The 15487-nt window shown below is 45.4% G+C and overlaps 2 protein-coding genes across 2 annotated transcripts in view; one reads left to right on the forward strand and one right to left on the reverse strand.

Annotated features, from left to right (window-relative positions):
* LOC148505990 (UDP-glucose 6-dehydrogenase-like) overlaps positions 1 to 3374 on the forward strand; it is a 34781-nt gene extending 31407 nt beyond the window's left edge. Inside the window, exon 11 of the mRNA XM_088447371.1 lies at positions 2780 to 3374. Within this exon, the coding sequence (XP_088303497.1) occupies positions 2780 to 2881 (102 nt within the window). The 3' untranslated portion in view covers positions 2882 to 3374. The remainder of the gene's footprint in view (positions 1 to 2779) is intronic.
* Positions 3375 to 6232: 2858 nt separating this feature from the next.
* Positions 6233 to 15487, reverse strand: part of HARS1 (histidyl-tRNA synthetase 1) — a 40893-nt gene continuing 31638 nt past the window's right edge. Inside the window, exons 6-13 of the mRNA XM_088447384.1 lie at positions 14937 to 15044; positions 14688 to 14786; positions 14130 to 14223; positions 13723 to 13850; positions 12421 to 12678; positions 11096 to 11212; positions 7907 to 8053; positions 6233 to 6480 (exon numbers count right to left, since the gene is read on the reverse strand). Coding sequence (XP_088303510.1) covers positions 6421 to 6480; positions 7907 to 8053; positions 11096 to 11212; positions 12421 to 12678; positions 13723 to 13850; positions 14130 to 14223; positions 14688 to 14786; positions 14937 to 15044 — 1011 coding nt within the window. The 3' untranslated portion in view covers positions 6233 to 6420. The remainder of the gene's footprint in view (positions 6481 to 7906; positions 8054 to 11095; positions 11213 to 12420; positions 12679 to 13722; positions 13851 to 14129; positions 14224 to 14687; positions 14787 to 14936; positions 15045 to 15487) is intronic.

Here is a 15487-nt window from a genome sequence, read left to right on the forward strand (position 1 = left end):
GCAGCCGATACCCGCGAGGTCAGCAGACTAGCATCTAAAGAAGCTTCACCAATGTAAGAAGCAGCGTCCCTCATTTGTCCCAACAACGCCCGCTGGACATCCGGAGCGTCGTCTGGGAAGGTATCTTCCAATGCATTGGCCCACCCCTCAATGGCCTTGGCCACCCAGGAGATGGCCATGGACGGTCGGGCCACCGCCCCGGAGAGGGAGTAAATAGACTTTAAGCAAGTCTCAACTTTCCTGTCCGTGGGATCCTTCAGCGAGGATATCGACGGTAATGGTAAGGTGGCGCCCCGAGTTAAACGGATGACATGGGAATCCACCGCCGGTGGAGTTTCCCATTTTTTACAATGTGCCTCAGGGAAGGGGTAATTAGAAGCCAACCGCTTCTGAGGAAGGAATCTCTTACTGGGCGCCTGCCAAGCTACCGCCATATGATCCGTCAACTGATCCGACAGGGGAAACACCGCAGAAGCCACCTTAGTCTTTTTGAAACTAGGAAACTTCGACTTAGGAACCGGTGCCTCATCCTCTATAAGAAGAATAGCTCGCACCGCCCTAACTAGTGCTCGCACATTAATGGACGACTTGGTATCCATTTCCTGGACCGAGGCGTCCGAGTCAGTGTCATCAGGGACCTCCCCATCATCTGAGGAACCCTCTGAGTCCGATACCTGATCAGCCCGTGTCATGAGTGGGCGTTTAGAAAACCTAGAAGGCATGTCAGTCTGCAACATTGACTGAAAAGCCGAGGAAGCGGCCGCCAAATTTTGCACGGAGTTGGAGAGCACATCCACCCATGGTGGAGGCGTCGCCATAGGGGCCTGAAAAGGTACCACAGGCTGCTGCGGCACAGGGGAAGCCTGTATATACATTGGCAACCCCGCATAGGGACCAACTGATTGAGACCCAGGAGGACTCCGCAATAACTGCGGGACACCCGGGGAATGGGGGATGGTCGGCTGGGGCACCGCCCTAGTAGGGAGAGCAGTCGGGACCGACAGACGGTCCGCAATAGACACCAGCACTTGAGAAAACATCGCCCACGGTGGTTCCTGCGCCAGAGAAGGTCTGGATGGGCCAGGAGCCACCTGGCATCGACTACACAGGCCATCCTGTGACAAATCCTCCCTATCTACTCCTGCAGAACAGCGTCCGCAGGAGGCCAACACCGGAGCCACTGAGCGCTCAACCTCCTCGTCTGACATGACAGAATATATTATATATCTGGCACCAGGGTAGAAGTAAAACGCACTCACCGGTGTGCTGAACAACAGCCCACAATATGGCACTGAGTAGCACACAACTGTATGTGACGGACCTCACAAATACGTGATCTATATAAGTGAGGTCAGTAGAAACGCCCCTCCCCCACACACCTGTAGGGCCCGTAGGAGAAGTAAAGGGATAGGTATAAGCTGACAGTAAGCGGAAAATAAGCACAGACAGGCAGCACTAGCAAAAGTCACATACCATGCAGGAAGATATACTCACTGCACCTTTACACTACAATCAACCTGCCCAGATTCAGTGTCTGGGAGGGCTATAGTGCTGTGTACGCTGTCCTTAATCAGGGGAGAGGTACACAGGGGGACCGGTCCGCGTGCTCCCTGAGATCTGCGCTGCCACTGGGAAAATGGCCGCTGGAGACCTCAGAGGAGGAGTGGCCGAGTGAACTGCAGCTCAGGGACGCTAGACATGCAGGCTGAAAAGCGCGCTGAGCTGAGGGGAGGAGCCGCTGAACAGGGAAGGCTTCCTCCCCTGGCTGGCCATTAACCCCAGGGATGCTGGCTTCCCGCTTGCCGGTTATCCCTGGTGGTCTAGTGGTCCCACGGGTTATGGGGGGGGCCCGCCGCCACTGCCAGCAGCCTCCGGTCTGTCCCCAGGACCGGAGGCTAAAGGACTGCATTTAAGGTATTCCGCGCGCCGCTGCTAGCCAGCGACGCGCGGCTTACCTGAATCCCCGGCGACTCCGGCAGCAGTCCTGGGAGGTAGACAGAGTCCGGCTAGTACGGACTCTGTCCTCCCGCCGCGATCCCCAGATCAGTACTGGCGTCGCGGCGCCAGTCGGGGATCAGAGCGGCAGCGTGGGCGTCTGTACAGACAGCCCTTCGCTGCCGTCTGTAGTAAAAAGATTAAAATAAATAAAATCTATTAGAAAAATAAAAAGCTTCTGGGGGCTGCTCCTGCAGCCCCCCTGCGCGGTGACCGAGTCCGGCCGGGCACCAGCTTACACTAAGGTGCCTGTGGCTCGGGGGCGGGGTATAGAGGACCCAAGTGCATCCTGGGAGCTAAAAGCTTAACTGTGTGGTGCCCATGGATCCTGTTCCAGCTATAACCCCCAAGGTCAACCCTGTGGACCCCCTATGGACCCTGAAGTAGAAAAATCTAATTTAAGTTTCCAACTGGACATAGTTTTAGTGTTAGATCACAGCGTCACCTACACTAATTTATGAAATAACTAGCTGAAGTACCCAGCGTTGCCCGGGTTTAAATCTTTAAGTTATTAAGATTTATTATGAGATGTCATCCAAATCCTCCAGTGGAAGGCCCAGAACAGGCTTCCTGGGTCAAAGTTCTGCTTGGCACACTCCGCCATGAGGTCCTACGGAGACCCTAACCCCTCTAAAACCCAGCCAGGATCCAACTGGATCACCTCTCGTTGGTTTCATCCCAATCGGTGCAGGGGTCTCTGAATGCATAACCGGACAAACAGACCAATGAATTTCATATATAAGATTCAATTATTAAATTATAATTATTAATAATCTTACTTTAGGTGGAGACAATCGGAAAGAAAATCCATCCAGTGACTTCGTCCCATGTGCTGACCTGTGCTAAGCAGCAAGATCAGAACCCAGCAAAGAAGATCAGGACTTGAATATCAGTAATACGCAATGCTGCAGGAAGAGCTGCTTTATTAATCCACAAAATATCACCTAAGTCAGTGTGTCCCAAACTATCTTGAATCACAGCGCCCTAGAGTATCAGCTTTGCTTCTACGGCGTCCCTAGGACAAAAGGTTCTTATTAAGAAATTCTGCAAAAATGATTACGTAATTTGAGTTTATCTGTCACCCTTAGGTGCAGTTATGTGGTGGTGGGCAGGGGGTTGTTCTTGTATGTCCACATATTTTATGATTGGCAGCCACTAACACTTATTTTGCATATTACATTGATCATATTTTGTTTGGTCCACCAACCCGTGGCACCCCTGCAAGTGCCCAGCGGCACCCCTGGGGTGCCACGGGACAAAGTTCGGAACCACTGACCTAAGATGAGACATGTTACTTTTATAAGCACTAATATGGTATTAGCAGTAACTGCACTGTACATGCCTCTCTGCTTACACGTGTAAATCTGTACTTTACTAAACTGTAGTAATAATGTATTTAATGGTAAAAATAAATAAATAGTACTTTATTCATCTTACTCTCTGTATGAAGTGATTTACGTGGGTAAGTCCATTTATGGGGGATACAAATAAAAAAAAATAAAAAAAAGAAAGACAAAGCACAGTCAAATCTAGGCCTGAAGATTAGCAGGTAAATTACATTGTTGTACATTGGCTGGGTCAATGGAAAGACCAGGAAAAAAAATGTTCTCCCAAGCACACTGCAAAAGACCAGCAATAAGATTTCAACACTACATAATAGACATCCAGAGATCTTTGTGCATATTATATATATATATATATATATATATATATATATATATATATATACACACACATATACATACACACATACACACACAGATATGTTTAAGCCGCAAGTGTACGTGCGGTAGCCTGACTGCCCTTAGCGCGATTAGCAGATATATCTGTACACACTGGCCGACGGGCACACGATATACTGGCCGATCAATTGATGTGTACCCAGCATTAGAGTGAAAATCAATTAGAAAGCATGAAAAAGGACTCTGAATCAAGGGACAATATGGTAACATGAGTTGTGCTTTCATTAATATCCTTTCCAGAGAGAAGATAAATCCATACACAGGTACTGGAACATCTAGTGATATTAAGGGGAGAATCCAGAAATTTACTTTGGATCCCTGTCTGAGAAATTCTGCTGCATTGTGGCCAATAGACTACAATGGCTGACGTACTATGCAGACTGTCGGACCACATGCCTGCAGCAGATTTCTCCCATAGCTGCTGCGGGGACCCAGATCATGCCGTAAAGTGATGCGGAAAAACCTCAGAAAGTAAACGTTTTTTTTGAGATTTTACCGCAAATATATATGTTGATCCAACTCGTCCTTAATCTGAGAAGTAAATTGAATTGTGTATTGTAACACAAATTGGTTTTCCTTTCTTCTCTCATTAAACTATTGAATTTATATAGGGCTCGAATCAGATCCACACGCAAATGCCATAGCAGCTGCGATCTCACGGATGGCCATAGCCAATATATGCTACGGTCTCCAAAGCCTCCCCGAGCATAGGGACACCCACTGCTGCCTTCTCATATCCGTCTGATGACGCACAACAGCGTGAACATCAGTAACATTGACGCAGATCAGGCGGCTACCAACCTAAACTGCCGCAGACATAGCGGGCCTCCTGACAAGCATAGGGCTCTCCTGCTGAGAGCAAGAATCAAATGGCTAATTTATACACGCCCAGAAGAGTGTTTAAACGGTCCTGACAGGTCTGGGTTTCTCTAGCCACTCCGTCACCTTCTCTAAACAATGAGTACCTGATTCACTTTGCGAGTAAATCCTCTGAGAGCGTTATCGCAAAACAATCGCTCCGTGTGCGCAGTGCAGCTTACACGCATGCAATCGCTCTAACTGCGTAAACATCTGCATTTGCATACAAAGCTGAATCAGGCCCATAGACAAATGCATAAATATTCCAACAAACTGGGAATCAGATACAGAATCCTATCATCTTTTACTCGCTTTAAACCCAATTTAAATTGACTATGCACTTAATCTGGTGTTAATGGAGTACTCTCCCAATGTGTTTTGCCGGTTATGTTATTGGGCCAGATGGAGTTCAATAGCAGAGATAAGGTCACAAGCAGGGATAAGGTGATCTCACTAATGGAGATTCAGCAGTATCCGAGGCTTGTATGCTATTAGCTATGGAGAGCCTATAGTATCAAGGCAGCGAAACCAGGCAGACTGCAACATGACTCATGATTTCAGGTGATAGGAGGTATTTGCTATTGTGGAAGGAGTCATATAAACTTCAGAACTGAACCCTCTAAAACGTAGTGTTACACAACTCCACTAGAGGGCCAGGGCAGGGCAAAAAGCTGAAACTGATGCTTCGTCATTATTGTCCCTGTTTATGAATCACCCAAACATCTGCTGCCGATACGTCATGTCAATCACGCTCTGTCTTCTCTGCTAGAGATGACCTCCCGTCACATAGCCAACTGCTACACAGGAGTGGTGGAAACCATCATAATTGGAAGGATCCATAAGGAACATACAGTATATAAGGTTAGGTATACACAGGCCAGTCATTTCACATATCCTACTCATCTCAATAATACAATGGCATTCAATTTGCAGCAAAATAATGTAAAATAGTAGCTTTAATTTCTCTAGACAAAAGGAATTGATCCAACTGACGGCTTACGTGAATGACATTGAACTATGTGTTACTATTGGATGTGATGGGCTAACATCTATATTATAATTTCTGTAGGTCTGTCCCATCTCCTCGATGCGAGCGCAGTGGAAGCTGGGGTTGGGTGTTGGTCGGTCGGAGCCGAGGGGGAGACGGGATGGGACAGGACGAGCAGCTGCAGCACTGCAGGGGACGAGTCAGCGGAAAGATGGTGGTAATGCCGTACAGCAGGGGGCAGCAGGCTGAGGTGACCAATAAACTAGTCTATGTAAGATTTCTGTATGGTCTGTCCTGTCTGCGTCATGCAAAGCGAGAGCCTGTGGCATGGCCCACTCGCCCATCGATTCTAACTGCCGCGGAAGACTGATGGAACAAGTTCGTGGCCAGGGGTGAGAAGGAAAACCTGCATCGCCAGCCACACAGAGTAAGTGCAACTGCAGCACGGGGAGTATGACGGGTCCAAATTACTAGTGATGTTATATTGGTCTCCCAACTAAAAGGCAGCTAGCAAACTGTTCAGCTGCATGTTAAGGGCAGAGCAGACAGGGGGTAGAAAGCTTTGGCTTTTGCCAGTATTATCTTATACTGAGTATTATCTTATACTGAGATGGCATTCAAAATAACTGATAAAGATGTAACCCGATCATTGTTTCCAGTAACACATGCTTTATTAAACTTTGCTTAGTATGCAACGTAGTCCCTTTTTCTGAACAGAGAAGCCGAGGAAATGTACAATAGATGCAGGTGTTGGTAACAAATAATTGCTGGAATCCACAGAACACCAAAGACAGATGGAACCCGAATATACGACAACTGGTGCCTTGGGAAAAGGTCTTATAACATTTTGGTCCTCCTATGAATTTCTTCCACCAAGTTTGGCCTGGCAACATCGACCTAAAAATAAATGAATAAAAAAAAAAAAAATCACTTATTTCACAAAGTATACAGGCATATGACACAACTATATAGGTCCTGTACACTAGGTGTGGTGTTGGTCTGGAGTAATACTGGAGACCTGGTAGGGGAATGAATTATGAAGGTCACCTCTAATGTGTTTAAGTCCCCAGTGGTTCTCCAGCTATTGTGCAACTACATGTTCCAGCATGCAGTCTCTGTTTAAGTCCTAGAAGGCTGGGAATTGAATTTTAACAATAGCAGGAGCATATAAATGATTAATTGGATCAAGATGGCAAGACTACAGCCAATGGATAAAGGATCGGTAAATATTTTTTTAAAATGTATTATTTTGTTAACTATTTTTTTTTTTTTTTTAAATCTAGAATAACAGGATCTCTCATACAATATGAAACCAGGTAAAAACTCAAAAGTGGTCCAAGGGCCCCATGGTATGGGAAATGGGGAGAAATCTGGGGGCATAGTCAAAAGGATATAAAATGAGCCCCTCTGCCCAGCACCCAAAAATAAAAAAAAGATGGCTGGTCAGGTTATTCCATCCCCCACCATGTACAGATGGGCAATGCTCTCAGGACTAAGCTGTGAGGATGTTAATATTCGCTCTAGAACAAGGCTGGAACCAATAATGTTTCCCACTTACTCCCCCCCCCAGAAAACTTACCATTAATGTTTACATTAAGGTTGCCCGAGCACGCAGTACGTTATGCCAATGTCCACAAAATTACAAAGGATGGCATGGCTAGACGACTTCATTTCTATTTATATCACACCAGAAAGACAGGTAAGATGGCTGCAGTCCCATCAATACTACAGAAAATAAACTCGCCCCTAAAAGCTTATTTCTCGGTCATAATTTTTGATAAGAACCTTTATCTTAGTAAGTGGATACTAAAATTTCGATACCTCTTTTTTGGTTATTGATAGCTTAGTGATATAACAGACTGCAGTGGCATTATATCACCTCCAGCAGGGGCATTTCTAGAGAGGAGGGGGTCCATGTGCAGTCTCCGTCACGGGCCCCCTCCTATCCGTCCGGCAGCGCACTGAGCGGTGCGCAGCCAGCGCCGCACTAAGAGACTCTGGGCACTAGAGTGTGCCCAGAGTCTATAGCGCATGCGCAAACTATGGGAAAATGGCCACGGTGGCCATTTTCCAGCCGTATTTTACAGCGCAGACACCTGCGCCGATGCGGGACTCCGGAGAGGCAAGTATAATATGGGTGCAGGGTGTGTGGTGCGGGCCCCCCTGGATCCAGGGGCCCGTGTGCCCTGCACACCCTGCACCCATTATAAATACGCCCATGACCTCCAGCCACTGTTATGGGTACAGTACTGTAGTTACAACTGTGGTGACAATGACGCAATGTATTTAGAACGCTGTTGGGACATCATTGTACTGTACACACCTCCTCCCTTGTAGATACAACTCGGAGTTTCACCAATCCGTCTTTTAGTTCCTGCTCCCCAATAATGGCCACCAGTGGAATGCCCGTCTCTTCACAGTACTGCAGCTGATTAAGCAACTTTGGATTCTTCTTGTACAACATTTCTGCCTGTTTGGAACAAAACAAAAGACGTTACTATAATAATATTTTTGGTATATACCACCCTCATATTACATAGCGCAATACAGAGAAAATTGAATCATTCACATCAATCCATGGCCCGCTGGAGCTTGTGTAAGGAAACAGGAGGAGCTAGGAGGAAACTCACACAAAACACCACACAGATGGAGCCCTGCATTAAAACCATGATCCTAGCACTGTTGGACAGCAATGCTAACCACTGAGCTGGGTTGCCACTCTTTACATTTACAGAGAGGCAGTGGGGATCACTGTTTCCGCATTTACACTGTCTACACCCCTATTGTTATGTTCTGAAACAGTCTCTTAATGCTGTTTTAATTAGTTAGCAAACATATAAATGTGTTATTAGGAAAGAACTGTAATTGGTGTAATATTTTGTCCACACACACCACAATGTGGTCTTAAGACCTGATTGCAGAATCACTGGGTGTGTACAATTTGATGACACACATGGAGTGCAAATTTGCACAGATCTGACCATCGCAAAAACCAGATCATATTGTCATACTGTCAAATACTTTGCCACTATTGGTTTGGTCCATAACCTCACACATTCCAGTGGGGGGGGATCTGTTGCAGTCTGATAACCATCCTGATTTCCCATAAATGTGGATTATGGCATAATCAGGCAATGAGAAAATAATATATGATTACCTGTGGAGCCATTGTATAAGTACGCCAAGAGTGAATATGTACAGTAATGTTGTTCTCTTTAGCGACCTGGTTCTTGTCATCCAGTTTAAATTATGTACGCAAGTGACCTGTGTCCAGAGGTCAAAATTGTTGCTTTAAATGTAGTGGCTACATCGCAGAATTGGGTTAGGCACCACCAGGGAAGGGTTAGGGGGGGGGGGGGGGGGAGAGGGGTAGGGTTAAGCTACTCTCTGGCCCCTGTCGGGATTTGCAACATCGGGATGCCGGTGTCGGTTTTCTGACCGCCGGCATCCCATCCGCCGGTAAATCATACCGATTCCCATGAACATGGCTTTGCATAAAGGGACACTGTATGAATGCAGTGTATCCTGTCAGATGTCCCTAGCCCATCTCACCAACTGCTTCCATGGCTGGAGAGTAATTCTCATCCGCCAGTCCTGCTTTAAACAAACCTGAATGGCCCAAACCTTCTAGGTTGCAGGTACCGTAAAGAAGGACTGACTAAGGGCCTAGGGGCTGTCTGTTGGTCTCACGGTTATCGTATAATAGAAAAGGTGTTGTATAAAGTTAGAGTATCCCTCTTCCTTTCTTCTATATATTATATCACTTATTATCCATCACATTACCAACTCTTCATACTTTCACATCCCTAACCCTTTCACATCCTATTAGGCATTTCTTACCATAATTAGAGAAGTGTAGGCAGTATACATTAGATACCATATACAAACTTTCAAGACTACACACTGGGGTCTATTCACTAAGCATTGGATGGAGATAAGTACCAACCAATCAGCTCCTCAGTCATTTTTCAAACACAGCCTGTGACATGGCAGTTAGGGGCTGATTGGCTGGTACTTTATCACCATTCACTTTCTCCATCCAAGGCTTAGTAAATAGACCCCAACTATCTGTACATAAACTCTCCTTTCCTTCTGTGGATGCTCCTTCAACTCATACTAATGTCTGGTTGCTATGGGTAACTTGTCCCTTCTCCCTAACAATCAGCTTCTAGCTAGCATTTTATAGAACGTACTAGATTATTGACGGCTGGAATGTGATTGGTCGCTATGACAACACCTCCCCACTTGATACATTTCTCCCTATATCTGTAAAATGGTCTGAAAATAACTTCCCCAGTAACCAGCATGAAGCTGTCACTTTGTTGTTGTTTTTTTACACAAACTTTCCCATTTTTGCTTAATGAAAGTAAAGTCAACATCTCTGAGAAACTCACCAAGGGAATTCTGATCTTCATACACTAACCACCCAAGTACAACAGCCAATGAAACTGCACTGACAATCGCAAACAGAGTTCACATGCGGTTGCACATTAAGGATTTTTACTCTAAGAGCCATATTCAATATGAGCCGCAATACTTTTTTGCGTCCCGGACTTTTCGCCTACTTCGCCTGTTTTGTAGGTGGAAAAGTATCGCGCGCGTGCCCGCTTTACCCCGTATTAAATTTGAAAGTACGCGAAAACGGGACCCGGCGAAACTTACACAAGCGGAAAGTACTGTCAGATTTGGGGAAATCAGCCTGACACCCCCCAAAAGATGCTCTGACATGGGGGTTAGCTATGGTACCCCCCGATTTGGCTTGCTGAAGGTGTTTTTAAACGGGCTCGATAGCTGCTAAATATCGTTTTTGTACAAGTGGTGAAGAATAGTATTCAGGAGTATTTTTTCCAGAAAATAACTTATCCCAGCAAATTTGGGGTACTTCAAAATGGGGGTCTGCATATTTAAAAGTTGCTGAAGTGAAGTTGAAAAAATTGTGAAAAATCCACCTGCCGCAAGCACCTGCAATCAAAAAACACCTGGGGCATATTTGGGGACCCCCCCAGAGTTAAGTTCGCTAGTTTTTACCCCAACATTTTTTTTTTGGCCCCCTTTTTCAAAGTAATTTTTTGGGGTGTTTAAGTGTTTTTTTTTTTTTTTTACACAGTTTACCTTTGGGGGACTGTCTGGAGGCTGCAGGGGGGTTCCCGCAACATTGCACCCCAAAACCCCAATTCTGCACTTTTTTTCGCCTCCTGTTCATAGGCGAAACTTTTTCACCAATTACATTGCATTGATTTTTCGCCTAGGCGGAAGGTCTTTCAAATTGAATACGGGGTAAAAGCAAAACAGGCGAAAATGACATCAACGGCGAAAAAGTATCGCGGATCCGGACTTTTCACCTCAAATTGAATACGGGCCTAAATCACTAATAAAATGCATGAGATGGACACCGCTGGGTCTGAGGCCTAAGGAAGACTGGTGTATACCTCATTTGTGCCAAAGAATGCAATGTTTCATGGCCATTTAACGACATGATCTAATAATAAACTAATTAGCCAGCCCTGTGTACCTTGATCCCAGCATTCCATAGTTCTGCAATAAGTTTCATTCTTTCTTCTAGAAGCTTCTTTTGAGCTGCTGCCACCAGTATTTGGGTCCCTGTGGTTCGGATCTTCTCTACAGAAGCCTGACGGGAGAGAACACAAACAATACAGCAAAGCTACACAATTACTCACTAACATTGCCACCATATTAGGGAATGGACGGACAAATACAGCTCTGACCACAAGGATCGTGTGACAGGGCACAACCCCCCCCTTTCCCCTTTCAAGGCAAGGTGGAGGGGGTGGCTATGATTTCAATTTGGTTTCATACGACTGATGATCCGAAGACTTTGGTCTGGATTGTGAAGTAAAACAAAGATTATGGATCCCCACACGGTTCAGTGATCAATTAAAAGAAAGTTTGGCGAGGAGCACTCCTTTCTCTATAGCCTTCCCATTAATTACAGCAAACGAGTAGATACGTTTAAAACATTTATTATCCCACAAAATAAGAATTACAGTAACGTTATTTATTATTATAATCCCATGATATAAAACAGTATTAGTAAGGGGATGCAGTTAGGATGCCGGCACTCGAAATCCCGGCACCGGAATCCCAACCCCTGGCCCGAATCCCGACCACTTGAGATGCCGATGCCAGAATCCCGACAGATGGCATCACGAATGCAATTATAGCCGGACGGATTAGGTTTAGGCCGCGGGGGGGAAGGTTGTTGGATGGGTCAGCAGGGCTAGGTTTAGGCATAACCGGGGCGGGGGATTAGTGTTAGGCACTAAGGGGGAGGGTTAGGATGCAGGCAGGGAGGGTTAGAGGGTGAAGGGGGGAGAGTTAGGATACTTACCGAGCCCCTGTCGGTCTTCTGACCACCGGCATCCTGACTGCCCATCTCCCGTATGTATTGCTCAGTAAGCAGATCACATCAATTGCATTATGTTAAATCTTTTTAATTTCACATGACAGTGTAATTGCCTTTCGGCGTGTAGGAATTTAGATCAAAGCATAGTCTTAACTTGCAGTAATGGCAACAGCTGGTAAATAGCTACAGCGAGAAGCGGATCCATAGTTGATGAATAGAAAGTACTTGCAATACGAGCTGTAATGATTGCAGGGTCTGAGATGGGAATACTGGTGTGAATATTACAACAGCAGCAGTTTGTACGTTCATCCCAAACCACAGCAAGGTCTCATACACTTCAACACAGGGTTGAAAATAATAAACTGTATTAAAACCCAGAGCTGTTTCTACATCAATTTTAGAGGTAATACTTAATCCTTTATATACCTCCGAAGGATTGCATTTGCTGGAACTGAGCAAAGTGCACAACATACCTCTGCTTTCTGCTCCATGATAGAGAATATCCTTTCAATTCCGATGCTGACCCCCACACATGGAACCTTCCTGCCCTTTGGGTCAAACATCCCCACCAGGCCGTCATAGCGTCCTCCCCCGGCTACACTGCCAACACTGACTGATTCCTCCGTGTGGTCATTCTGCGGCTCCTTTCCTTGATGCTGGAGCAGAATTGCTTCATAAATGACTCCGGTATAATAGTCCAAGCCACGGGCTAAGCTGAGGTCAAAAGAAATCTGAATACAAAAAGAGGAAGCGATAAACAGCCATTACCCAGATTCAGCAGATGAGTAAACATTAACAACATAATCAGAGGGTACCAGCCTTTGCAGTTAAGTGTATTACAAGTCTGAGGATGGATTTACATCACTAGTACCCGTACTAGATCATCACAGCCCTTTGTGTCCTAAGCTCAGCAGCAATGACTAACCTAACCTTTTTGCATAGGACACTCCAACTCCGTGACCAAAGCATTACACACTTCAGCACAGCAAATGGGTTGGGTATGTTTTGGCGCCATTCACTGAGTCGACATTGAAGTTGTAATGTCGATGTGATTAGCATATCGACATGGTCATATTTTCATGAAATGTCAACTTGATTAGACTATTGACAAAACTGTGTCCTAGCGGCGCAGCAGCTTTACTAACCTGATTGCATCTCCGATGATGTAGCAGTGTCTTCTGGGTCTGGCGGGCATCTGATCCAGAGGCCACGAGTACGCTACCACTATTCCTAACCGTAACCCTAATCCTAACCCTCCTCCTAGTGCTTAAAACCTAATCCTCCCATCCCGCAGCCTGACCCTAACGTCGGCATTCTGCAGAATGTTGACAATTCACATGTTAACATAACTGTAAACATTGTGGTGTCGACAATACTACTGTCAACATATTGAAAGTAGGTTACTGCATCGCCAGTAAATACCATTAGAATATTTTCTTATCCTCCCAGTTTACACTGCTACACTTTAATTAACTTCAGTCTTAAGGTGCCCATACACCTGCACGATTTCGGGCCGATCGCCCGATTTTCGACGAGTCATATGATGTGCGTGAGGCAGAGGATCGATCATACGACAGGTCCTGTGCTAAGAAAAAAAAAAAATATATGCTGCCGGGACTGCCAGGGAGCTCCGGGGAGTCAGATGCTGAATCGGAACGTATGCTGGTCGTGGAGGTGTCACTGAAGGCACCCTAGACTGCCCGTCTCACACGATTACTGTGCCTTATACCATATACAGCCAGTCTACAAATGGTCGAATATATCCCTCCACCCACCTTATCTGTCACACCAAATAGTTCCAGGTACTGAAATAGGATCTTCATGTCATTTAATCCATCCAATGCCTGCTTGTTCTGCGAGAGCTTGGGGTCCTTCAGTAGTTTCTCAATTAGAGCCAAACCACCTATAATATACGACAGCAATCAGGGTATTGCCGGAAGAGGAAGTTACAAGTGATGGATGGAGACAAGAAGCAAGAACCATCCCTCGTCTAAAGGAATGATGCATTATACAGTAGGTGTAATCAGGGGACAGTCGTCTAGAGCAGGGCCGTGGCACCAAAAGTAACCCCCAAACAGCTCAAGTATTAGCAAATCAGTCTAACTGCCCCAGATACAGACATTTCTCGTGTATCCTGTTTCTGTGATGGAAGCAGAAGAGTTTGAAGTGAGCAGTTACTCACCATTGTTTTGTACATATTCCCCAATGCAATCAGCAGCCTCAGGGGCTAGGCCCTTCTCTCCCACCATTTCAGTTTTCACCTCTTCCCAGGGGGTCTGGAAAACAAGAAAGTTAGATTAATACACATTATTCCAGCTTCTGGAATGCACTTATGCTGCTTAGACGATGCTCTCTCCAGTATTTGGTTACAGCACCATATTCCTTTATTGCTTATCTAACAGGATAAGTTCTAGTGGTCACAATCTTCAGAATTCATGCACTTGCATTAGGTACCGGGCGACATTCCCCAAGCAGACCACGCCCACATCCCCACCATTAGAAATCATGCCCTGGGTTAACCTTGAGCCATTATGTGTGAAATGTTTTCCTCCTTGCGCTCCGGAGTAGTTACAAAAACTTGTAGAATACAGTGGGGCTTGCAGCGGTTGAGCAGTTTGGCCATATACATTGAGATCACATTATATACCATATATTGCACTTTAGAGAAACTGGCCATGATAACTGGCATAGTAATTGACATGACCTTCAAGTGATACGTAAATTGTATAACTATTTTTACCTTATCTAATTTGTCCACTGATGAGCAGATTGTGCGGAATTTACCGCCGGGTACTCCACAAACTGCAAACATGCCATCCAGGATCCTCCGGTCATTCACCTGCATATAAACATCACATCATTACAGCACACATACACCAAGCGGAAGTGTGATAAGGGCTTTTTTTAGCATTTCAAATCAGCTCTAAGGATGTATTTGACCCATTCACGTATAGAGTACTATATAGTGATGATATCATTGTGACCTTACCTTAATGAGAAATTCTCCCAGCTCCAGCTCACTGAGGATCTCATGAACAATCTTCAGACACTCAGCGTCAGGAATCATGGGGTCATACTGTCCGGCAATGTCAAAATCCTGGAGCAAACACAGAATATAACATTATTGTAAGCAGCTTATATAGGGTAAATATCAGTCAGACATGACCATGAACCGACAGACATGAGGTCAGTCTGCAGCCTTTGGGGGCCAATTATGAAAACTGGTGCACTTAAAAAAAAAAAAGTTGCTGCAACCCCTATAAACAAACAGATTGTAACCGACATTGTTTGACCGCAATTTAGTAGGTGAAAGCAAAGTTTGATGCATTGATTGACGGATTGGATTGTTGGTTGCAATGGGTTACAACTCCCCTCTCCTCCATGTACTAGTTTTTATAACTACAGATAAGTCCTTATACAGAGCCCAGTGTGACCGACACACTCCACAAGGAGTAGGGTGCTGTATTTTTCTTTACAATTTGCATCTTAGTCACAATCCAGATGCAACGAAAGCCGCTCACAGTGTACCAGAGACATTAG

The sequence above is a fragment of the Taudactylus pleione genome, unplaced genomic scaffold (genome assembly GCF_031769625.1).
Source record: "Taudactylus pleione unplaced genomic scaffold, aTauple2 ptg000431l, whole genome shotgun sequence".
Lineage (NCBI taxonomy): Eukaryota > Metazoa > Chordata > Amphibia > Anura > Myobatrachidae > Taudactylus > Taudactylus pleione.